Source organism: Thermobia domestica, chromosome 8 (genome assembly GCF_964235325.1).
Source record: "Thermobia domestica chromosome 8, izTheDome1.hap1.1, whole genome shotgun sequence".
Taxonomy (NCBI): domain Eukaryota; kingdom Metazoa; phylum Arthropoda; class Insecta; order Zygentoma; family Lepismatidae; genus Thermobia; species Thermobia domestica.
The window spans coordinates 120,834,837-120,859,858 of NC_137461.1; the positions used below are offsets into that span (position 1 = coordinate 120,834,837).

The window sequence follows — 25,022 nt, forward strand, 5'->3', positions numbered from 1 at the left end:
TGTAAAAAATTAACTTCGGCGTTAACAGGATTTGAACCTATGTTGGATAGCTGTATTATTCATAAAGCCATTACGTTATCCCTACACTATCATGTCACCCGAAATTACAAGCTAAATATTACTTACATTATCCCTGATCTTTAGAACGAACCAAAGTGCACAACGAAAATCATTTATTAGATGACCTAGAGAGAACTTAGTGCCCACTAATAAAAGAAAAAAACATACAAACCAGGAAAAATTACAAAAATAAAACATATTTTGCAGTAATGTCGCGGTGCAAATTCAAAAGTACGCGAATAATAATAATAGTAATTTGAATTTGAATTTGAATTTATTGATAGTAAAGACCACAGCCGAAACCAAAATGTTCATAATGTACAATACTATAGAATGAGAGATTACAAAGGAAATACAAATAAAACAAAATAAGTAAATTAAAAATACATCAAATCATTTCGACCAAATACAAAATAAAAGATTAACACATGAGCTTGATACAAGCTAAATTGTAAAGTATGCCATTGCCTCAATTAAATAGCTATTGAATCGACCATGATGTATTATTAAGAAGTAAAATATAATAAATGTAATAAAAATGAACAAATTACAAAGAAAATATATAAGAATACACATAAGTAGATATAACAAGGTACAACAAGGTCAAGGTAAAACAAAGACTATAAGAATTCAATAGACAATATACCAAAATTTGGTGAATTTTATATATTTACTAAGTAAAAGATTCCAAGTTTCGTTTTTAAGTAAAGAAAAATTCGGATCAAATAGATCAATTTTGAGAGATTTTTTATTTATATTATCAACACTAATAAATATTGGAGAACTAGCCAATTTATTGTTACATAGTATAAATCGGTAAGCCCTAGAATTATGCGGAGGAACTTTAATACAGTGAAACTTGTGTATGTTGGCCACTATCGGTTCCATCGAAAAGTAGCCAAGTTAGATAGGTGACCAACTTACAGAAAATAAGTGTGATTTGTGTATTTTTAGAGTAGGATTTCTAGTATTACTTGTTTGTAAAATTTTAATAAGCAGTGGCACGACAGCTACTTATAAACAATGTGTATAGAGTAATCATAAAAATATACAGTACTAGAAAATATTACTATAGTATATTTAATATATGTGCATACCTTTCTCTTCCTGAAAACTAGTCTGGTACATTGGATTATTCGGATTGAAAACACAAATAACACAAAAAAAAACATGAAATTGAAGCGTATGTACGCAGTTTATTGAAATTGATATTATAGCACACTGAGTTATTCAGATTGAAAACAAGAAAAGCTAAGTTATAAATTGAGAAATTCATATGCAAGTTATATGACTTCCTTCCAGTTGTTACTGAATGGTGGTTCATTCTAGACATATTTGTTTTATTCTTTTTGGCAGATATGCACATTCTGATGTTTTGAGAAATCTTGAGGGAATTCATATATCAAAAACTCCGCTATTTTTTGACAAGCCGACAGGTGCCAATAGTTGACAATTGAGATGGTTAGTTTAGAGAATTTTCCGGATTTACTAAAACTCCCCACTGATGAGAGGAGCTGATGTAGCTAATGGTTTTCCCAAAACAGACAGGGTAAACAAATACGTACAACCATTTCCTGAATTCCTGTATGTGCTTTTTCTTATTCACATCTTCCTTCACCACCCCTTTATCAGAGTAGTCTTCTGGCCATTGAGCTCCAAGAGCAAATCGCGGGAATTATTGCTTCTTTTCTTCAGTCACAAATACAGAACATCTGCCTCTTATATGGGAATTCGAAAAATAAGAAAACTGTATTTTGCGTGGCCAAGATGCGCAGGTAAATTTATCATTATCATCATAGGATAAACATTGCTTCAGTGCGTCCAACTTCCAAGATAGACAGGTGGCTAACTTATAGAGTAGTAAGTAATGAATGTCTTATGGGAAAATGCAGGTTCAAGACGAACTAGGCAAGATAAGCAGGTGGCCAACTTAGAGAGGTGGCCAAGTTGACAGGTTTCACTGTATATAAATATTCAATTAAATTCACTCTAGCATGTATTATATCATAAATAAATCTTATTTGCCTTAGATTTCTCCTAACTTGAAGAACTAATAAATCAAGCTTAGCAAGAATCTCCCTATTAGTCATCTCATGTAATTTGAATTTATATTTTAGCCAAGCCAAGAAAGAAATCTGGACTGACTCAAGAACTTGAGTGATACTAGTAAGATTACGACTCCAAATTAAACTAGCAAATTTCAAATGGGATCGAACATAAGCGCAATATAAGATTTTACATGTTGCAATGTCTTTAACCCATTTGACGCCAATGTCCTATATATAGGACAGTGACAAAATACGTCGGCTTGCAACACTGATTAATCAGCCGAATGTTGTTCGGTTCTGGGCATGCTCAGACAAGTACATGCTTTGTTTGTTCGTCGTGTGTGGAAAATTGGTACATTTTGGAGGGAAATCTTGTATCGTTAAGTATCTGGAATTTGGATTGTTGATGAACGTTTCTCTTGTCTTCGAAATGGAAAATGCAAATGCCGAGAAATCGAAAGTAAGCATTTGTTTTATATTCTTAAAATATAATTCTTTTTGATACATTAGTTGATTAAACTCAGAAAATAAAATAATGTGATAAAGATACCTTGTTTCTTTAGTGTCCTATATATAGGACATCGGCCATTTAGCCTACTGGTTTCATGTAATTTCAATTTCCGGGTAATATAGGAACGGAACTCTATGTACACATAACTTTGAAACGGACTTGCCATTTATTTACGGAAAATTTGAAAACAGAATTAACAAACCGAACGCTAATTCAGATATTCGAACTTTTCATTGAAAAGATTATTGCACACACCGTCACTGAGACAAACCGATATGCTGCTCAACATAATATAGACAGACTTTTCCGTATGTGAAAATGACATCAGGCAATTTTTAGGAATTTTGTTGTATAGTGGTTACGTTTTTGTTCCACGTCAGTCGGTATATTGGGAGATATCAGCTAACTGCAATTTTCCAGTAATTGTGCAAACTATGTCACGCAACAAATTGAGACAATTAAAAAAGTTCATTCACTTCAAGAATAACGACATTATAGACAAATCTGACCGTTACTTCAAAGTCAGACCCTTGTATAATCTAATAAATGACGGTATTCAACAATTTGGGGTATTTGCCCATGAACGAACTATGGATGAGAGAATGGTACCATATTATGGTAGAAATAGTTTGAAAATGTATATGAAAGGTAAACCGGTGAAATTGGGGTACAAATTATGGATGTTAGTCACACACAATGGTTACCCACTGCATATAATTCCCTACCAACCTGGATCTCAAGGGGATATCAGATTATCCGATTATGTTGTAGAACTTTTGCTGTCCGTTGTGGAAAACCCAGAATGCCATTCAGTATATATGGACAACTTCTTTTCGTTATACAATCTTGCTTCCAGTCTGAGACAAAGAAACATTTTCATGACTGGAACAGTCAGGGAAAATAGAACAGGAAAATGTCCTTTGCTGTTGTCAAAAGAACTAACAAAAAAGGAAAGAGGATTTGTGGACACAAGGTTTGATCGTAACTCAGAAGTCAGTTACGACTGTTGAAACTGCTTCATTTGCTGGATGAAAACTTTATCAGATCTTGGACTTAGGTAATTTGGATCTTCTAGAATTTCACAGAAGTGTTACAATGGCATTGCTCTCACAGCCTGCATCGACAAGACTTCGTCCGGGGCCACAGGGACTGCACAGAAAGTGTTCAGAAGCACGGAAAGCTAGCAAAAATACCCCAATACGAAATGAGAGAGGGAGGCAAAGAAGATGTCAAGGATGTCCAAAAAAGCCGATAACATCATGTCAGGAATGCCAGGTTGGCTTGTGTGTTGTTCTCTGCTTCGATAATTATCATCGTTAGTGTAACAGTGCTGTGTAAAGGTGCTAAGACACATTGTATGGGTATGTGATCTTGCAAACGTTGTTTAATAAAACTTAGAAAAATTATATATAATTGTGTTTATTTTTTAGAATTGTCAACCCAAAAGGCCAATGTCCTATATATAGGACAGGCTGTACCGGGGTACCCCGGTACATACAATCAAAACCTATTTTTCTTTTGTATATGTGTGCTATGTAAGAGAAAATATGTAGCACTCAATCAAAAATATGCATTAGAAAAATTATGGCACCAATTGGGTTAAAATCTTTGGCATCCTATTTGATAAGTCCTAGATTCCTTCTAGCTTTAGATACGATGATAGAAACATGATGATCAAATAATAACTTGTAATCCATCATAACACCTAGGTCTTTGTTAATTGAAACAGCTTGAATTGTATGCTGATTTATTGAGTATGAATAATAGGATATTTTCATTTTCCTAGAGAACGATATAATTTTTATTTTGTTCATGTTCAAGGGAAGTAAATTTTGTGTGGACCATTGATAAACTGAATTAATATCTGCTTGTAATCTAACGTGATCCTGATTACTTACTATTTCGGAAAAGATCTTCAAATCATCCGCGTAGAATAGGAAAAGGGAAACTTAAAATATTTACCAATGTCATTGACATATATTATAAACAATAGTGGACCCAAATTGGACCCTTGAGGAACACCCAAAGAAATCAAGTACACAGATGACTTGCAACCCATATATCTAACTACAAATTTACGATGAAGCAAGTAGGAAGCGAACCAAAGTATCAAAGATTTAGGAATTTAAAAGAATCAAGTTTCTCAAGAAGAATATAATGAGATATTTTGTCAAAAGCTTTAACAAAATCAAAATAGATTGTATCGACTTGACCACGATTATGAACAACAGGAGAAACCAATGTCAGAAATTTATTCAAATTATTTCAGTTGATTTACCCTTCATAAAACCATACTGTTCAGAAATAATACAATGTTCAACGCAACTATAAATATAATTGTAAATAAGTTGATCAAAAATTTTAGGTATTACGTCAAGAATAGAGATAGGTCTATAATCAGTTACGAACCTTCCATCAGTTTTCGGAATTGGAGTTACAACAACAGTTTTCCATACATTTGGATAGAAATGAGATGCTAAACTCTAATTAAACAATGTTGTCAAAATTGGAGCAATTATTTCAGATATACCTTTAATTATAAAAATCGGAATTTGATTGAAAAACCTATAGAAGCTTTAACATTTAAAATTTTAATAGGATCAAGTACCTGTTTAGTAGAAAAAGATATTTGATCATTACAAAATTGACTGGACATAAAAGTATCATTATCGTCATTCACATTAATTTCATCTTTATGATAAACAGCTACAAATTGCTTGGCCATAGCGTCAGATAATCGAGGATTAGAGAGAAATTCGTCGTCAACTTATATTGCCTTAAGTCCATACACGATATGACTAATAGGGAGGTTCTTGTTAAACTGGATTTACTAGCTCTTGAAGTTCGGCGAAATTCAAGGCAAATCAAATTTATTCATGATATAATAACGATAGAGTGAATTTTATGGAATGTGTATATATCAAAGTTCGCCTGTATAATTCTAGGGTTTACCGTTCTATACTATGTAACAATCAATTGGTTGGTTCTCCACTATTTACTATTGTTGACAATATAAATAAAAAACCTCTTAAAATTGATTTTTTGATTCGAATTTTACAATACTCAAAAAACAATATTTGGAATCTCTTATTTAATAAATATACAAAATTCACTTTGGTTTGGCATATTGTCTATTGAATTTTCATTGTCTTTGCTTCACCTACACTGCTTATATCTGTTTATGTGTATTATTTTATAATCTCTTTGTAATTTATTTTTTATTATGTTCAATATATTTAATTTCTTAATATGTTTTGCTTGATTTAATACTTATTGAAACGAGGTTATGTTCTAACTTTATTTTATATTTTAGTCTGTATCAAACCTATGTGTAAACTTTTCATTTAATTTCTTTTTTTGTATTTTGTCGAGATGATTTGATCTATTTTTAATTTGTTTTGTTTTGTTTGTATTTCTCTCGTAATCTTTTATTCTATATTATTGTACATATGACCATTTTTGGCCTCGGCAGTGGTCTTTATCATCAATAAATAAATAAATAAATAAATATTATTATTATCAATTACCCGCTTGGTTGGGTTAAATTAAGAAAAAATAGTAATATGTTCCGTTACTCAGTCACTGTTTAGTATTACTAAAGCGCTCTTTGATATCGGTCATTTTCGATGAGTTTCATATATCCCTTACCCGCCCTATATTGTAGGGCACGGTATCTGCAGTGTCATTGTTCATCTCAGAGAGCTGGAAAACTATGAATTCAACACTGATATTGGTTACTTTGATCATTTTTATACGTCTCCCCCTCCTCCAAGTTGCGGGCTGAATTTTGATTTAAACAGCATCACATGTGTCACTGTTAATTTCAGCGACTCCAAAAATTATAGATACACCACTAATACCAGTTATTTTTCGTCCATTTTTAATGTCGCTCCCCTCCCCATCTCTTAAGTTACACCGTCGAAGTGATATGACAAAAATCATCTCAGGTTGAAATCGAACTTCAAAATTCGAAAATAATCAAAATCAAACTTCATCTAGGTTGAAAATTTGATCGAGATTGGTTTGGTGGTTCGAGTCATTAAGATTTATTGATATATATATATATATATATATATATATATATATATATATATATATATATAAATTGTGCACTTTGCTCTTAGGGTCGTGCACACACCAATCAGCTTCTTTTTCAGGCTGCTGACTAGTCCTTGGTTCCTCCCCAGGGAACTTTCAGGGTACCACGCATGTCCAACCTTTGACCTCACGGTTCTAGTGCAATGTCTGCACACGATACAACTATGCACCAGACACGTAAATTGGTGCCGAGGGCAAAGCCAGTCGAACCCCATAAAACCCCATGTTTTCAGCTCGATCGTCGGACGAAGTCCCTTTACTGTGGCCCGTCAAGGTCGTGCTATCTAGACAGAGTCCGCAATGTCTTAGGTACGACCTAGCCCAGGATTTCCGAGTAGTTCCTAGGTGTCCTCGCCGTCACTCTGCCTCTGGCGTATTCTCGTAGTTACCATCTAAGCCTTGTCCCAGTGGCTAACTTGGCACTCTGTTTCTGAAAGCTTGAAGACATGCAGGGTCTGCCCATAATTGCTGGTCGGCTTAGGAAACTGACGGTCAAAGTTGCCTCATTCGAACTTCGCAATTTCTACTTCTGCAAGCTCAGCTCCAGCCGGGACCTGTGCGCCCAAAAACTGCTGGCGAGTACAGGAAGTTGACGGTCGAAGTTCTGCCATTCCTCTATTTGATGTGTGTTTAGACAGACTCTAGGTTCATTCCCTAGCTGGCCTAAACATACCGGTAGTTCAAATTGTTACACCAGTGCACCTAATCCTTCTACTAGGACTGACATGTGTCCTCCCAGTCTAGTGAAGTTTTTACCTTTGTGAGTGAGTTATTCTCTGTAAAAGTATTTAGAGATTGGAATAAGTCAAGTAAGTTTTATATACTTTTTCTATAGACACTTAGCGCCCCAACCCTGCAGGCTTACTGCAAGGAACGTATTTCTGTGTTTTGCTTTCAAGTGATATTCCAAAGGATTGGGTGCTATTAAGTTTTCGTCGAGATAGCGAATTCCATCCTCTTTATTAGAAGTTACGTCTTGGCCGAGGCCAACGCTACCTTATAATACTAAGATCTTCAGATTGGTTGTTAGCTGACTTCCTGTTCCAGTTTATAACTTTGCCGCTCGAGATATAATTGGGGAATTGCAGAAACTTTGTTTACCAATTAGGAGTATTGTGGTTAAATACTAAACTCCCTTGTGTGGGTGTCGGTCTACGCAAACACATACCGCCGGCCCGCCACAGCGCCGACTACGTGGGTGCTCCGGAGCTCCAGCACCCACACAAATAATCTTTGGGTGCGGCGCACCCACAAGATTTTTAGTTTGATAGAAACAAAATAAAATAAATATTTCTCACTTGTCATTATCAAAAAACTAAGCAATTAAAACAAAACATTGAGATGGAAGTTAAAATTTCTATCTTCTAAAACTTGTTTGTTTTAAATGTGTTTGTTCAAAGACAACCCAGCAACATACTCACCTCTTTCTTGCCTGTCTCTGACCTAGTCAAATGCAGTCCCCACAGAAAAAAAATTGGAACTATATTGTGAATTGAATCGAAAAAAATGAAATGAAATCTTTAAGTTTTACGTCCCACGGTTATGCCGGTTAGGCTAAAGGAGACGGTGATAATGAGAGATGAGTGAAATGAAGAAAGTGGGAGGAAACGGGAGAACCCCGAGAAAACCCACAAGCACGGTGTTTGTCCACCACAAAGTCCACACGGCGCGAGCTGGGATCGAACCAGGGACCCCAAGCACCGGAGGTGAACGCTCTACCACTGAGCCACCGCGCCCCCGTGAATTGAATCGAGCACAACCCTTTATGACAGTGTTCATAAAAGATTGTAAGTAAAAGGAAATCAATGAAAAATATCGAGACTCCCCTGAAAACACATAACACTTCCTACCATTGATATACACCCACATTAATTTTGGAAAGTCGGCACCGTTGTTACACATGCGTGAAAAAGTTGAACGATATTCGTGTGTGAATATCGAACGCGGGAAGACAAATGGGAGAAAAGAATAGAGAACAGTACACACCCGTTGTACACCTGTCAGTGGTTTTGCTGTGGTTGACGTGAAGGTTGATAATGAATAAGATGCTGGTCACACGCGTCCCTGCAGTATTCACTTGGAATTGCCTGAAATGGACAGGTTTTTGGAATGGCCTAGGATACCCAGTGAAATAGCCAAATTTGAAGAAGACAAAGCAGATCAAATTTTTAAATCACTTTGGGTAAAACTGGTAATGAACAAATGACTAAAGATGTAGATAGGTTTCGTGTTACCACACTTTAATGCTTCATAACAAATCAATGTGTCAATGATGAACTTACGGTATTCATATTCTTGAATGGACGAATTAAGAAGACCGCAACAGCTTGTGCAAGAACTGTAAATTTCGACCGCCATGAACTGTCGCGTTGTAAAGACCATCTTCTTGCTTGCTGTCCAGTAGTAAACCTAAAGCTAAACATGATCCTTAGCCTGCAAATCCGGCTAGGTTTACGGGAACTCGTGAATATCTATAGAGTAACTCTAGTAAATACGTAGAATTTTATCACGGCATATAATGTCAACTATTCTACTGTACTCTGTAAAACTTACCAAGGTATTTCAATAATCAGTCAGTAATTAGTAAAGGTAACGGTTATTTTCAGTAGTGAGTAGATTAATAGTTGATAGTATTCATTCAAAGCAATTTGATGCACTATAGGGCTACCAAACATCCTCTTTTACTCGGTTATATCCTCTTTTTCGGGTCCTAAAAATGATCCTGGCGTATTTTTAGATAAATAAAAAAATCTCTCTTTTTTTTGGGTGCAGGAAACCCCTATATACGCGGGTGTGCAAAACTTAAGGACGAGAGAGATATAGTGACATACAATATTACGTAGTCAATGGAAAAGAATGAATGTCTCTCCACATGTTGCCAGAGGTGTCCCATAGGTGCGGAGGAAGCAAGACGTTGAATAGCGTAACCTTAATACCAAATGGGTTTGTACCCTTAACACAAAGAAGTTAAATTAAAGGAACGGTTGTGTGTGTGTTAGTCAGAGAGCTGTTAATGCTTCCTGGTGGTGTTCTTCACAACAACATGGCCCGGAAACATTTCAAATAACACGGAGAAAAATCGTCGGGAAACTGTAAGAAGAACAAAGTATAATCAGTGCGTTCCAGGAGCTTGATATTGCCCACATCATTGTTTCACGTGCATAGGAGCATTCCGAACCACAAGCTATGCTGTGTGAAGGAGAGGTACTGATCGACCAGGATCAAATACAGACATGTGAAGTAGGCAAGAAGAGTCCTACGTGAAACAGCAAGTGTAATTGCAAATACATACTGCAGGCTGCTCAGTCTCATGCTCCACAATGGTACGTTGACTTCATGAAGATGGTTTCTTTGCCCGACAGCCATCATGTTGTATTATGTTGATACTCGCACATCAGAGGCGCTATTTGCGTCAGTACTACGAACATCAGGATCAGGATTGCACCGAGGAGAACGGGGTCACGTCCTCTTCTCCGATGAGAGCAGATTTAGTCTGAGTAGTAATTCTGGAGGTACACTCATCTGGCGAGAGGTGTGAAGACGCAATTAATCCAGAAACATTGTCGAACATGATCATCTTGGTGGTCAGGTGTTCTTGTATTAGGAGACATAATGATGCATGGACATACTGATCTCCGAGTTTATGACCGGTACACTCATCGGTCAACGTTACTGTGACACTGTACTCCTTCTCCACAGGTATCTTTTCAGAGATGCAGTCGGCCACAACTTCTTATTTATAGATAATAATGCAGGACCCTGTTCAGACATGATTGTGCAGCGTAAGAGAATTAAAACATCGCCTTCTATGTATGGCCATTCCTACTGGAATCCTGGTCGGCAAGGGATGGACCTAGATGGAGGTGGTAATGAAATCCCCTACTGGAGAGGGAAAGGAAACAGAAGATGCTGTCAGCCTCCTAAATGGATCAATGACACGGACCATTATGCCGAGAAGAGTGTATGGTATTATCTATAAATTAGCACGGGTGGTCGAGTTTTTGGAATGAGAAGGTATTGGCCGAATGGACTGGCCTGCCTGTTCCCCCGACTAGATTTCTATCGAGCATATTCGAGATGTTATAGAGAGACGTCTTGTAGTATCTACAGATGCACCAAGAACCATGCAGCAGTTGTCAAAAGCACTGGTGTGGAGAAGGGATCTCTATATCACAACAAATCACTGTCAACTTTGTGAGTAACGTGGCGGCACATTGCAGAGAACATGTAAGTCAGGGGGCATTATGTCAGAGGACATTTTGTAATGTCAGGGGTCATTATGAGTCGCAGTGCTTTCAGTATATGAAAGCGATGCTTTTGTTCTAATCATTTATTTTTTCTGTTTTCATCCTATATCGTATATATCACTACTTCCTACGTATGTTTCAAGTTTTATCAATCTATATCCCTTGAAAGTGACACAGCATAAGAAAGTTACTTTCGTCTTTAAGTTTTGTACATTAGTGTGTATAGTTGTAAATATTTGCTAACATAACTCATTTTATATTATTGCAATTATCAATTTGCAAGGGAATAACACATCGAGCTATAAGTGTGAAGGAAAGAAACTTAATATTTTCATAATTGGTTTTGTAAAAGTTTAACTGTATAAATTATATTTTCTTCCAATGGTTTTAAGAGATTAGTCGACTAATATAAATATTTTGAATTTAAAAATGTCTGACATGTGGTAACCCTAATTTAGTAGCTAAGGTACATTACCTCAGGAAAACAAGTTTCATGTTTGAGTCTTGAAGCTTTGATCAGTGCATGTTTTTTTTTAAAAAAAAAAATAGAATATCATCCAATGACTCACTATCGTCTCGAATTGTATTCAAACAGTTGTCCGTAGACATAAATTCATAAACTAAAGCAGCCTGGAGTAATTGAGTACCAAAGTATTATTAATAAATGAACTAAAATAAAAATATAAGCCTAATAAATAAGTAAATTAATTTTTTAAAATGTTTTTACGACTACTTAGTTTTTATTGACTTGTATTTTATTTTGTTAACTTTACAGAAAATCTCGGATGAATTAAATAATGAGCGTGGCAAACTTTGCCCTTATAAGTGTGACGTCAGCAAAGATGCAGAAGTTCTTGGTATGTTTGAATGGATCAAGAAGACATTTGGTGGCGTTGATGTTTGTGTTAACAATGCTGGTATGACCTTTGGAAGCTCTCTGCTAGGTAGGTTTACCTAAAGAAATATCATGTCATTATGTTTCTAGACTCATATATCTAAATATTCTTTGGAATGTGAAAATATAGATAAAAAATTGTATTGTTTCATTTGTCACATGAGGTGTTTCTTTAAGATATTGTTAGATTAAAATCTGTAAACGAAAAGTTTAGACTTGAAGCAAGTACCTTGGAGAACACAGTAGCACAAAATAATCATTTTTTAAATACTAATTCAGCAGCCATTATTTGTTCACAACACAAAATCAAGAAAAATCATTAAAGGCATCATGTTCAATCAGGGACGGACTGATTACTCGTTCTTCGATAGCAACGGTCATATACAACGGAGTGTTTATATAATAATAATAATAATAATAATAATAATAATAATAATAATAATAATAATAAATATTAATATGCAAATAAAAATTAAATAATGATAGGGACATATTCCCTTAGTTCACATACGTAATATGAAAAATTTCCTAACCTGATAACTCTGCACTTCACAACATATCCCCTTCTTTCCCCTAGGAGAATTAGGTATACCTAGGTATGTTACCACAACAGTATTTTTCCAAATTGTATGTGTACTAGTCCGGCAGTCAGCCCATGGTACCGTGTATTTGCGTCCGCATAAAATATTTTTGCATTTTCATGTCCTTTACATCCACCTAAACAATATTAGGAAGGGTGTCGCTCTTACACCCTTGGGCATTTTGCATAATACCCATTAACCCTTTCGAATCCAATGACGCTAAGCAATTTTTAGGACTTCTTTTTTCAAGTATCTACTGCTTCAACACAATTCATCAGAATTTTATGGTTCATATGTCATTCTCTTTAAAATAATGCAGTCTTTCAAATGCTATAAAGATCATACTCTTACAACGTACGAGAAAAGGGAAATTTAGAAAAAAATTGGAAGATTACTCTGAAAAAATCCCTTTTTCAACGTTTGGGGCCCTGGGTGAAAGCACGGTACCCCAATATACATTGAGATATTGGTAATGTTCATGCCAATTATTATTTTGATATCCTATATAATGACGTCGTTATAAAATGTTTCTCAATTCTCTGTGCAAGTAAAAAAAAAAAAAGGTTTCACTGGTGCGTATGTTAGGTTTTGATGCAAACTACAGGCTTTGGTATCCTCGTCGCCATAAGTGCCTTTACATCGCAGTGACGGGTATGTGACCGCGCAGTACTCCAAGGAAGGGATGGTTGTATAAGAATTTGTGATTAATTTTGAAGAGTTTTTATTTTGACTAGGGAATTAACATAGGTGAAGGGAGTAAAGACACAGATTTGAAGCATCAGTTCACTGTTATTGAAGCATCAGTGCACGAAAAGATTCGTATTCTCAGTTTTTCTATTTATTGTTTTATATGTTAAGTTAAACACCACAATATGTATCACTGATATCGCAGATCGTATTAATTTTTAAAATCGTGTTTGTAACCTATTGTCAAAACATTCATCTCCAGACATGATGTAGAGAGAAGAGAAAGAGATACGTCATCTGTAATATATGCATATGTGATTCACTAAGTAACTGTAGAAATTAGTTAAAGGACACATAAGAGAGCGAAAAGGAGGTCTAGAAGTCTGAACTTTTTAGAGACGTCCTAGATAGGTGAAAATATAGTTAAAAATTGCAAAGGGTATCATGTAATTTACCTTTCTTTTCTTATATTCTAGTATACTTTTTCTTTCACATCCAAACATCTCTATTCAGAATTATGAGATAAAGGTGAAGAGAGAAACATTTCCATTTCAAGAATTATATCAGGAAAAAATTTTTTGACTTAGACTAGACTCGAACTCGCAACCCTTGAATCCATGGCTCAGCGCTCTACCGATTGAGCTAACAACTTCTGTTGGAAAAGCGTGATTTCTACAACTAGCGATTGTAGAATGGTGTGTATTAACCAAGTTTGCCGAGATAATTGCTTCATATGCTATTGCAATAATAATAATAATAATAATAATAATAATAATAATAATAATAATAATAATAATAATAATAATAATAATAATAATAATAATAATAAAGCAGAAGAAGAAGAAGAAGAAGAAGAACAGAATTTAAAAAGTCGCATATGTTAAAAGTTTGACGTGCAGAGTAAGTCCTAATGTGAGATTTTATTATTTATATATAATAAATGTAAGCGTGGTTTATTCGTGCGTGCTACTCAAACTGCGCAACTCACTACCTAGTCCCATAAGGGTAGGTACAGTAGCCTTGCGTCCTCCAACCGTGAAGAATGTTTCGGTTTGAACCTATGCGTGTCCTAAGAGGAAGGAAGAGATTGAAAGAAAGAAAAGTGGTTTAGAAATTATGCAAACGTAGAATATCTCAAAAGGTGAGGTGATAAAGAGTTCAGCGTGTCTTTCAGCTACTACTCTATACAAGACGTGCATCTACGACTTAACGTGGAACCAGAACCACACGACTGCTGACGGGAATCGAAACCCGTATCACCTCTAGTTTTATCACGGGAGACACAGGAACATGTAAAAATAATCGAAAATGAACGATATTAGTGTTAAATCCAAAGCTGTCGACGTCCTAAAAATTCCTAAGTGAATGATATGAGTGTCTATTCAATAGTTTTCGGGGTCGCTGAAGTGAATAATGACACTTCCGATACCATAAAAGCCCAAGGCTTTATTCTTCGTTAGCGGCAAGTTTATTCAGTTGCTCCTGCTGGAAATGGATACGTACTATTTCATTCCGATTCAAATACGTATTCTACTGGGAAAACTAATCTCAAATATATCTTTGAAATATAAACCTATTCTTTCCGTGCAACACCGGGTATTTCAATTAATAAATAAATAATTTAAGAATCAATGAGTATATTTAATGTAAATAGACATATGCATTTTTGAATGTTGTATATGAATTGCTAATTCATACTTTATCTAGTAGAAAATGGTGCATCCAGGATATATTCTGAAGTAATAGGGAGAACTATTGGAGGTATATTTTATTTATCTACTGTCGAATTTAGTGTGGAATAATTTCACACAATTTATATCGGAACTATCGAGACGAGACTGAGACCGCTATTTGTCGATTGAAATGAGACTAATACTGTAAGTAGTCTCGTATTGTCTCGTTTTGATACCAGTCCTACTTCGGGGCTTGTTCTCTAGTAACTGGTTGCGTAGTGCACCTACATAAGACGTCGTATATTTAAATGTTTGAGAACTTACCCCACCTCCAGTTGACGGATCGTTCTATCTAAAACTACCAGACCGTTTATGTAATTTTGCGTTTAAGTACAGGTCCTATCCTTATGTCAATTATTTTCTTGCAACAGAGAATGAAAAATGTAACAGTTATAATGTTGATCGCGCATAATCCTGTATAGATAAAAGGCACTTTATAGAGTGTCGGAGTCTGTGGCGTAAATACAGTAGTTACTGGCTTGGTAATTTCATCACTGAACGCGTTTCTGTCCTACTCGTGCAATGACGTCACCTTTGACACACGCCCGGGACAGAACCACAGGAGAAGTAACGCTGTCTGCTTACTCGCTTGCTGCTGTGTATTCTCTTTGGAACCTGATGTGAAATTACTGTTTTCTCCTTACTTTCAGCTGGCTTTGCTATTTCTAATTTAGATGTCTATTATATTAGTGGAATTTTATTCCGTCATGGAAATATATTTTATTTCTTTTTAAATGTAAATAAAAAAAAGTCTATTTGGACAAGTTTCCCCACAACTCTAGAGGTATTGTCTCTGGTGCGCTTTTCTTTTCTTTTCCTTAAGGGCCGCGGTGGCTCAGTGGTAGAGCGTTCACCTCTGCTGCTTGGGGTCCCGGGTTCGATCCCAGCCCCCATCAAGTGAACTTTGTGGTCCACAAACACCGTGTGCGTGGGTTTTCTCTGGGTTATCCCGTTTCCTCCCACTTTCTTCATTCCACCATTTCATTCATTACTCATCATCACCGTCTCCTTTAGCCTAACCGGCATAAACGCGGGACGTAAAACTCAAAGATTTCATTTCATTTCATTCTCAAGTTGACGAACCTTGACTTATCTGCGTACAGTGGTTGGTTAGTGTGTCCTCGATGGCTATTTTTACTTTTTCCATGATCATCCCATACCATACAGTATTTTTTATGTTTTGAAAATGCTTGATTCTATCAATTCGTTAAACAACAATGTTTCTTTTTTTTTAAAATCATGTTTCTTAGTATTATCCTCTTCACTCTAACTAATTTAAATATTTTCAATAATTCAGAATTTAGACTAAAAAATGTTACAATGATCAAGAATTGTATAAGAAGAGGAGCCTTCAGTTCTAATCATTGTCATAACCGGAAGGGAAAACTTAAAAAAATTTGAAATAACTTAGTAGGCGTAGAAAATCGACGGAAATAATGAACATCAACTATTAGTTTATTCTTAGAAGTATAGTATATAGTTCTCAACCCAAGTAGAAGATGCACTCTTTGCTTCATGAAAATAATAAACGTTTTCCAAAAATAATTACAGAAAAGTAATTTCATGACATTTACTGAGCGAACGTAGGTTACTGGTTAGCGTTGACGCTTTGTAATTGGGAGTCTCCAGGTTCAAATTTCGATACGAGGCATCCTGACTAGTGATTTTGCAGTACCACTGCGCGAATACCGGGATACTTTTAATACATAAGCTTTGGCAAATTTTCTTGAAAACTTTGTTCTTATGTTGTTAATGTTTCGCTGTGAAATGGCATTTTGCTGCATGGAAAATATTTTTAGTAAACAAAATATAGTAGATGAATGGTTAGGATAAGGGACTTCTATTTGTATGACTTAGGTTCATATCCCGACTGTTCTTATTGATTTTTTCTTTTAGCTACGCTCATATGTTGCGCTCCAGAAGTTCAATTTTGAATTAAATGTAGTCGCAGCTAGTTTAAACTGGAATTATTTTCAAAACTTTTTGCTATTATATGTTTTTGTTTTACTTGCGATGTTTCAACTTTGATATTAGATCTTAGACCTTAATGTAACTCATTTTCCTACGTCATATCATGATGAATATTTTCACAATAACGATAGTCGGGCGGTAATATAGAATTCCATTGTTACTGCAGGGCCGGATCTTGAATCCTGCGAACTACGCGTTCGCAGGAGGCGCCAGGGGAAGAGGGCGCCAAATTAGAAAAATGAATTTTGTTTTAAATGCAAATATTTATTTAAAAAATGTTATGATGAAAAATTTTCCTCATATAGCTTCAAATAAATATTGTACAGACTGAGATACAGATAAAATACATCAAAAGGACAATAAAGTCGAATCTTCGTTTGGTTGGCTGTAAAACACCCCTTTACAAATGATGCCAATGCCACACTCACAAGAGATGCTAGTTTGAGGAAAATTTCCATGGCACAGGATAGATCTTTTAAAGAGGGAAAGGGATATTTTACGAATATGAGATAAAATGAATGTAAATTTAGCTTTCCAATAGATGTTGTATTAAGCATTATGACCGTAGAGCTAAAGACAGTGGTATTCTTTTCACAATCCCACCATATGCACAAAATACAAATATAACAGACTCCTCATTCCTTTTTCAACAGTTAAGGGTTGAGAAAGATCACCGTAAATGAAATGCACATTATCAAAGTTGAAGCAAGCATGGGCACCCAAAAGGGCACGAAAGGGCCAGGCCCCACCTGGCTTACGACAAGTATAATGTATATGTATAATTTCTTAAGATTTTCTTAATACAAATAAAAATACCAAAAGTAATATAGCAACGAGGGAGATGACCACCCTAAAAACATTTTTCGGACCCCCATGCAAGCAAGTAGGCTTTCTTGTCCATTCGTCCAGGGAGTAGAGCGAATACTAAGAAAAGACGGACGGTACAAATGGATTTTTTAAAAATCATTTCTGAGGGAAATTTTAATTTAAGTTCCTAATGACTCACAATCGCTGTCCAGTGCTTAATGCTCACTTTGTTAATATCTATTAGTCCATTTGTCATTCGTCAACATTTTCATTTCTATCCTAACTCGTTTCGTTTTTGTTTATATTTTTAATTTATAATGATGTGGGCTTTCACTTTTTAATAGTACTTTGTTTTTCATGTAATAATAATGACCAACGATATAAAACCAAGTGAGCATTTTATCGGAAAAGAAATCTACAAAACGTGAAAGAAGATAAGAGACAACCGAAGGCTCTAAAAAGGTTCTTTCTAGTGCTGGACAAAATCATACAAATGTTGAGGTGGGGAGTTGTCAATATCAGTCACTGTTAACGAAGCATTTGCAGGTCGACATTCTTTGAAGCTGTAAATTTATTTTACCTGATTGCAGTAATTTAATTGTTGAATTAAAATGGAACGATGCGGTCATTTCGGTTACGGGTCTGAATTAAATTTCATGTATTTCAAAATTTGTTTCAATACAATTAGTTTTCACGCCGCATATAAGTTTATAACTTGTAAGGATATAGTCGAAAGCGACGAAAGCTCATTTGGATGACAAATATTTTTTTCTGTATTCTCAGTTTCAATCACAGCAGCGTATACAGATGCTCGTTTTATTATGACAGATAAAATAATTATTAATCCATTCTCTGCTAATAAATTTAGATGGAGCGATATTTTAAATTAGTAATAATTCTAATGCAAAGTAGAGTTTTGATTATTAGTTACTTGTGTTCAGGGATGTACCGACATAGGTGCTACGGATGCGCACGAGACGAGTCGATACAGGATTTTCCAGACAAACTTCGAGTCGAGACACGGCTCTTTCAATAGAGAAATATACATTTTTCGAGTCGAGCCATCACTTTTACAGCACATTTTCGAGACGAGACAGCCACAAATCTTGTATCGTGGGCATCCCTAATAGGTGCAGTTTTCCATTCAGAAAAATCTTCCAGGGGAGCACACTTAGTATTCAGAGGGCCACTGCTGGTACTCTTTTATTTATTACTATATTATAGACGTATTATTTTGATCTCCTCCCGGGGGGAGTGGCCCCCTAAAATGTCTGTGGACGAAACACTGAACAGGTAGTCTGAGAGTCTGGACCCCCCAATTAGCACAATCGGGAAAAATCTTGCAGATGTGTTTTTCTTCTTTTAAATATAATAAGACTTGTTACCAATTATATATAAAAAAGCAACATTGATTGAAATACTTAATGATACAATATTTCGAAACTGTATTAATGCCAGCACATGCTTGTTTGTCATTTTGCTCTCCATACTTAATGGAATATTTAGATACGTAAACGAATCTTTCCATTTGTAAAAGAATGGTGAAAGTTAAGACATAAAACATTATTCTCTCCTGAGTACTAAAATAAGAGTCAAAGTAGAACAAAAACAGCGTTTGCAGTGGATATGAATGTAATTATTATCTTAAATACCGTTATATATCGCTAGAAGTATTGCTCGTGGAGCGCTTGTGTTAGCTCAGTGGTACGTCGTTGGATTTCAAATCGTAAGGTCGAGGGTTCGCTTCCCATCTAAGTCAATGTTTTTTTATGAAATTCTATTTTCCGCAATGCATGAAAAATTATATAAAATAATTACATTAAAATACGTCAGTTGTATATATATAACATACAATCATTGCAGAACAAAGTGATTATTATGTTTAAAATATAACAGGTGATCACAGTACGTTGGTATTCTATGATATATGTGAATGTTAAATACAAATTAAGAAAATAATATCATTGCAATGAATAAATTATGTAGTGTATTTATTTGGAGCTATTTGTCATCGGAAGTTACTTCTGAATTTTCTCATTACAGCAAGTGATTTACGCTTTCTGAAAGGTAAAGAGACCATTCAGGTATAAACATAAATTATTATACAAACTCCAATCTTCGTTACAGACACAAAACTCCCGATCCCCAAACTATGTAAACAGGAAATTTACGAACACGAAGTCATGTCTAAGAGACTTATTTATACTCGAGAAAGAAAGCAGAATAGGATTTCTTTCCAAAGGATTTCAGTTCAATAATCTGCAAGGCTTTTGTATATGGATGTGGTCCCTTTCTCTCCGCCAATATATATAAAGTAAAAGCGATCGATATTAGTGTCGAATCCATAGTTCTCGTTGTTGCAGAAATTAATAATTACAACTCCGAAAGCGTTAAAATCCAAATTTAACTCTCATCGTAAAGATCCTTTGTGGTTAAGCGTATAGCGTACACGCTTTCGGTGTGGGAGACCCAGATTCGGCCCCCAGCGAGAGCTCATGTAGTTCGCGTTAATTAGTAGGTCTACGTCTCATATAGCCTCACTGCTGACGGGACGTTAAACTCAAAATCAATTCAATTGGTTCAAAACCCATTATTATGGCGGGCGATAAAGGATGAAAAATAAAATGTCTCAAGTGATTGAGATTAGTGTGAAATCCATAGTTTGAGTTCGTGACACTGTTACAAACACAATGTCATTTAATGCCACGTTTTGGTATGAGCGACTATGCCTCCTGGATTTTGAATTTACAGGAGCAACATCAAAAGCATTGCTCACACAGCTCTAAATGTTTTGATGTATGTATACGTGTATATTCCAGCGAAACTCCGGAATGTCTGTGTTACGTGTACATAATTTCTTATACCCTCTGCAGTTGATAATTCAACAAGAACTTTGGATACAACGTTAGGCTTACTAAATAGGCCTAACTACACATAAGCATTATCATATATAAATTATAAAACAATTCTGCAAAAGAGTCATTAACCAAAATGTACCACTGGACAAGTACTTTAATACCAAATATAATTTTCACTGAAAATGGCATCAATATAAACTCATATATATAATTTAGTAATATAAACTGATACTTAATATATTCCTGTAAAAGACATATAAACAGACTTAAGAAATCACAGTGAATACAATTCTTTCTTCTTTTAATATGTTTACATATTGCCATTACTAACGCACTTAACACATCTTGCCAATCTCCCAACATCTTCCCCCGGTTTCCGCAAAAGAATGTTTAGTACCTCTTCCCTTCGTTTTTCCTTGGACCTCGTTACTACCTTCCTTCTTGATTGATCACCTTTCCATACCAATTGTGAGTACTAAGTTTCTTGAGCACACAGCTCCATTTAAACCTCTGAGCACTAAGCTCCCTGAGCACACAGCTCCCTTTGAACTTCTAACCACTAAGCTCATTGAGCACAGCTCCATATGAAATTCTGAGCACTAAGCTCCCTGAACACACATGTCCCTTTAAGCTTCTGAGCACTAAGCTCCCTGAGCACATAGCTCCCTTTAAGCTTCTTAGCACTAAGCTCCTTGAGCACATAGCTCCGTTTAAGCTTATGAGCACTAAGCTCCTTGAGCACACAGCTCCATATAAAATTCTGAGCACTAAGCCCTCTGAGCACACAGCTCTATATAAAATTCTGAGCACTAAGCTCCCTGAGCACACAGCTCCATATAAAATTCTGAGCACCAAGCTCTCTTTTCAAATGAGCACACAGCTCCATATAAAATTCTGAGCACCAAGCTCTCTTTTCAAATGAGCACGAAGCTCCATTTTGATCACTTAGCTCACATTTTCCTCTAAGCACAATCTCCGATCTTTGCACATGCTTTTTCTACCACATTCTATTTCCTTCTTTAACTTTACTCATGCACTTTACCGTTACTTTTTCGCCTTGACTGAATTTAAGTTTCTGTACCTCACATAAACTTGCACCATCATTGCAGTTGTCATGAGCCGATTCATAAAGCTTTACAAAGCGTAATGGTCCGTTTCAAGTACGACTGCGCCATTTGTTACGTGTACATAATTTCTTATACCCTCTGCAGTTGATAATTCAACAAGAACTTTGGATACAACGTTAGGCTTACTAAATAGGCCTAACTACACATAAGCATTATCATATATAAATTATAAAACAATTCTGCAAAAGAGTCATTAACCAAAATGTACCACTGGACAAGTACTTTAATACCAAATATAATTTTCACTGAAAATGGCATCAATATAAACTCATATATATAATTTAGTAATATAAACTGATACTTAATATATTCCTGTAAAAGACATATAAACAGACTTAAGAAATCACAGTGAATACAATTCTTTCTTCTTTTAATATGTTTACATATTGCCATTACTAACGCACTTAACACATCTTGCCAATCTCCCAACAGTCCGGAGCAACTTTTACCTAACATGGGAGACATATTACTTTCAATCTAAGGAAAAAAATATTGTGGAATTCAGATACCTCAAGGGATTGAAGTTGGGAAGAGTGGCATGTAAAAATAGTGTAAAATGACTGATTGTAGAGTGTTATCCATTGTTTTCTCGGTCGTTGAGAGTAGTGAGGCACTCAATGGCATTATATCCAAATTCATCCCCATCTTTACAGGATGAGGGGCTTGGAGATATGATTAATAAAATGAAAACACATGAAAATTTTCATTCACAACATGAAAATTTTAGATGTCATGTTAGCAGTTATTACAGCAACATACTTCACACTACAACCTTTCCCTCACTCCTGTTGTTCGGCCATGTTGTTTTCAGGCGTTTACGTTTTTCTGAATATCTCAGCATTATTTGTTCTATCAAAATGAAAATTGCGGAATAAATCTCTATTTCAAATTTCCTTTAGAAATAAGAAGCTACTGAGTCATAATGTTATATGAATCACTTTTACTCTTCTAATAGAAACAAACCATTGACCCCCAAGCGTTACCGGACCAAATGTTCTTTGGACGAAATGTGCTTTGAACTAAACATCCCTGGACGAAATGTCCTTTGGACCAATTCTCCTTTGGACGAAATGTCCTTTGGACCAATTGTATTTTGGACGAAATGTCATTTGGACGAATTGTCCTTTGGACCAAATGTCTTTGGATTAAATGTCTCTGGACGAAATGTTCTTTGGACGAAATATCTTTGGACTAAAAGAGTGGCCACCGGGTGGGCCAGTGTGAGTCACGGTGAGTGGTGTTTCGCAGTAGGTCACGTCCTTTTGACCCACGATCCACTGATCCACTCACAAATCTTGACCCATTTCACCCACTTACCAACCGACCCACTGACCCACTCCATCTTTGATTTTAACATGTCTTGTTTCATTTAAAAGACGAAACATACATCCACATAATTTTTTCATCGATTGCGAAGGTTGGCTTAATATCATAATTGTAATGGTAATTTGTTCTTAAGGTGAGAAATTGATATGATTAAAAAGCCCATCTAGACGTGGGTACAAATTACGTTCCAAAGTTATTAGAAACGCTTTCTCACCCCGAAAACTATGAATTCGACAAATATTTAAGTAATTTTTGAGATTTTATTTTTAGCTCTCCCAGGCCATCATCCTGTGAAGATGGGGATGAATTTGGATGTAACCTCCATTTGGAGCATCACTATCCATCTCAACGACCGAGAAAATTATGGATAAAACACTAAGATCAGTCGTTTTACATTATTTTTACATGTCACACCTCCCAACTTCCATAACTTCATACTACTACAATATTTTCTTCTTTGATTGAAAGTAATATGTCCCCCAAGTTTGGTAAAGGTTGTCCCAGACATTCCAGAACTACGCTCTCCTTATTAGATGTGCTGGGGGATCTTACTCTTACTGGAAGTTGAACTTAAACTTAAAGGTCATCAGAACTGCTCCCAATGAACTTGGCGACCACGAAAGATATGGGTTGTATACTAACATTGGTTACTTTCAATTATTTCTACATGTCAAATTTCACAAACTCCTTCATTGTGTTAATGAGGGCTTAACTTACATGGCATCTGAAGTTCCAATCTTTACCTAAGAGACCCCCAAAATTATAGATTCGACACTAATGTAGGTCTTTTTTTATAATTTTGATGTCAGTCCCTTTCATTCCTCCTAGGACAGCAAACGGATACTGCCACTGCTAGGACTAAATTTGGTCTTAAATGGCATTAAAATTTCTACCAATTAATTCAGCGAACAGTGCTGCATTTAGAAGCTCGGCGTCCCTACGCACTTTTGCTCTCGGCGCCCCCAATAACTACACATTTCTCCGTCCCTTGATCCCTAACTTACAAATAAAACTTAATTCGAATATGCTTAATTATTGAATTTATTGCAGTTAAATACCACTCACTAGATGCTACAGCTACAATTACGTAACAAAAAATAAATGGGAAACATGTTCTGAATTATTTTCAGATTTCTTACGCTATCATTAAATATATTAGAATAGTAAAAGAGGACTGCTCATGAAATAGTATATTTGCTCTCGATTTTTTAAACTTTTTCATACGAAAAAAATTAAAATTTTAAACTTTGAGCTCTTCAAATATGTTACGGGCCTAGTTGGACTAATGGGAAATGCGGCACTGAAAACTTACGCTTCGACTCTAATATTGGTTGATTTCGATATTTTTTGTCGCTATGTAACCACCCTGGGTGCTAATGGGAGCTTAATTGGACTTGAATTGAAAGTAGAACTGTTTACCTAAGCGACCACGAAACTATGGATTCGATACTAATATCGATCCTTTTCTAGCATTTTTGGTATATATCCCGACAGTACTCTTTTCCAGATTGTAAGAAATATGGTTAAAATTGCTCTAGACATATCAGAATTATGTCGAAACACACACATACATCCACTTTCATATATATAAATACAGAGTGAGCGAGCGAGAAAGTGAGAGAGAGCGACCAAAGGCATCACCACTTCCACATTGCAAAAGCATATATCAGGTATTGAATTGAAAATCTATGTAAAGACCTTCTGCTGTGGCATGCTTCATAAGGACAATTCCAGTCTGCTCACGTGACCTTTGGGGCTCATGAATTTCTTGCGAGCGTTCCGACTTTGGATTCTCTGTTTATACCCTCTTTTTATGCCTCGGATAATTTTTCAAGAATATCAATGACATGCTGTAATACGAATGTTCAGAAGTAACCCCTATATGACAAATAGCTGCAAATAAATACACTACATAATTTATTTATTGAGATGATATTATTTTCTTAATTTGTATTTAACATTCACATTTATCATAGAATACCAACGTACTGTGAACACCTGTTATATTTTAAACATAATAATCACTATGTTCTGCAATGATTATATGTTATATATATACAACTGACGTATTTT

General features: G+C 35.5%; 1 protein-coding gene across 1 annotated transcript in view; it reads left to right on the plus strand.

Annotated features, from left to right (window-relative positions):
- Positions 1–25,022, plus strand: part of LOC145693176 (dehydrogenase/reductase SDR family member 11-like) — a 129,458-nt gene that overhangs the window by 84,924 nt on the left and 19,512 nt on the right. Inside the window, exon 2 of the mRNA XM_081768947.1 lies at positions 11,740–11,908. Within this exon, the coding sequence (XP_081625073.1) occupies positions 11,740–11,908 (169 nt within the window). The remainder of the gene's footprint in view (positions 1–11,739; positions 11,909–25,022) is intronic.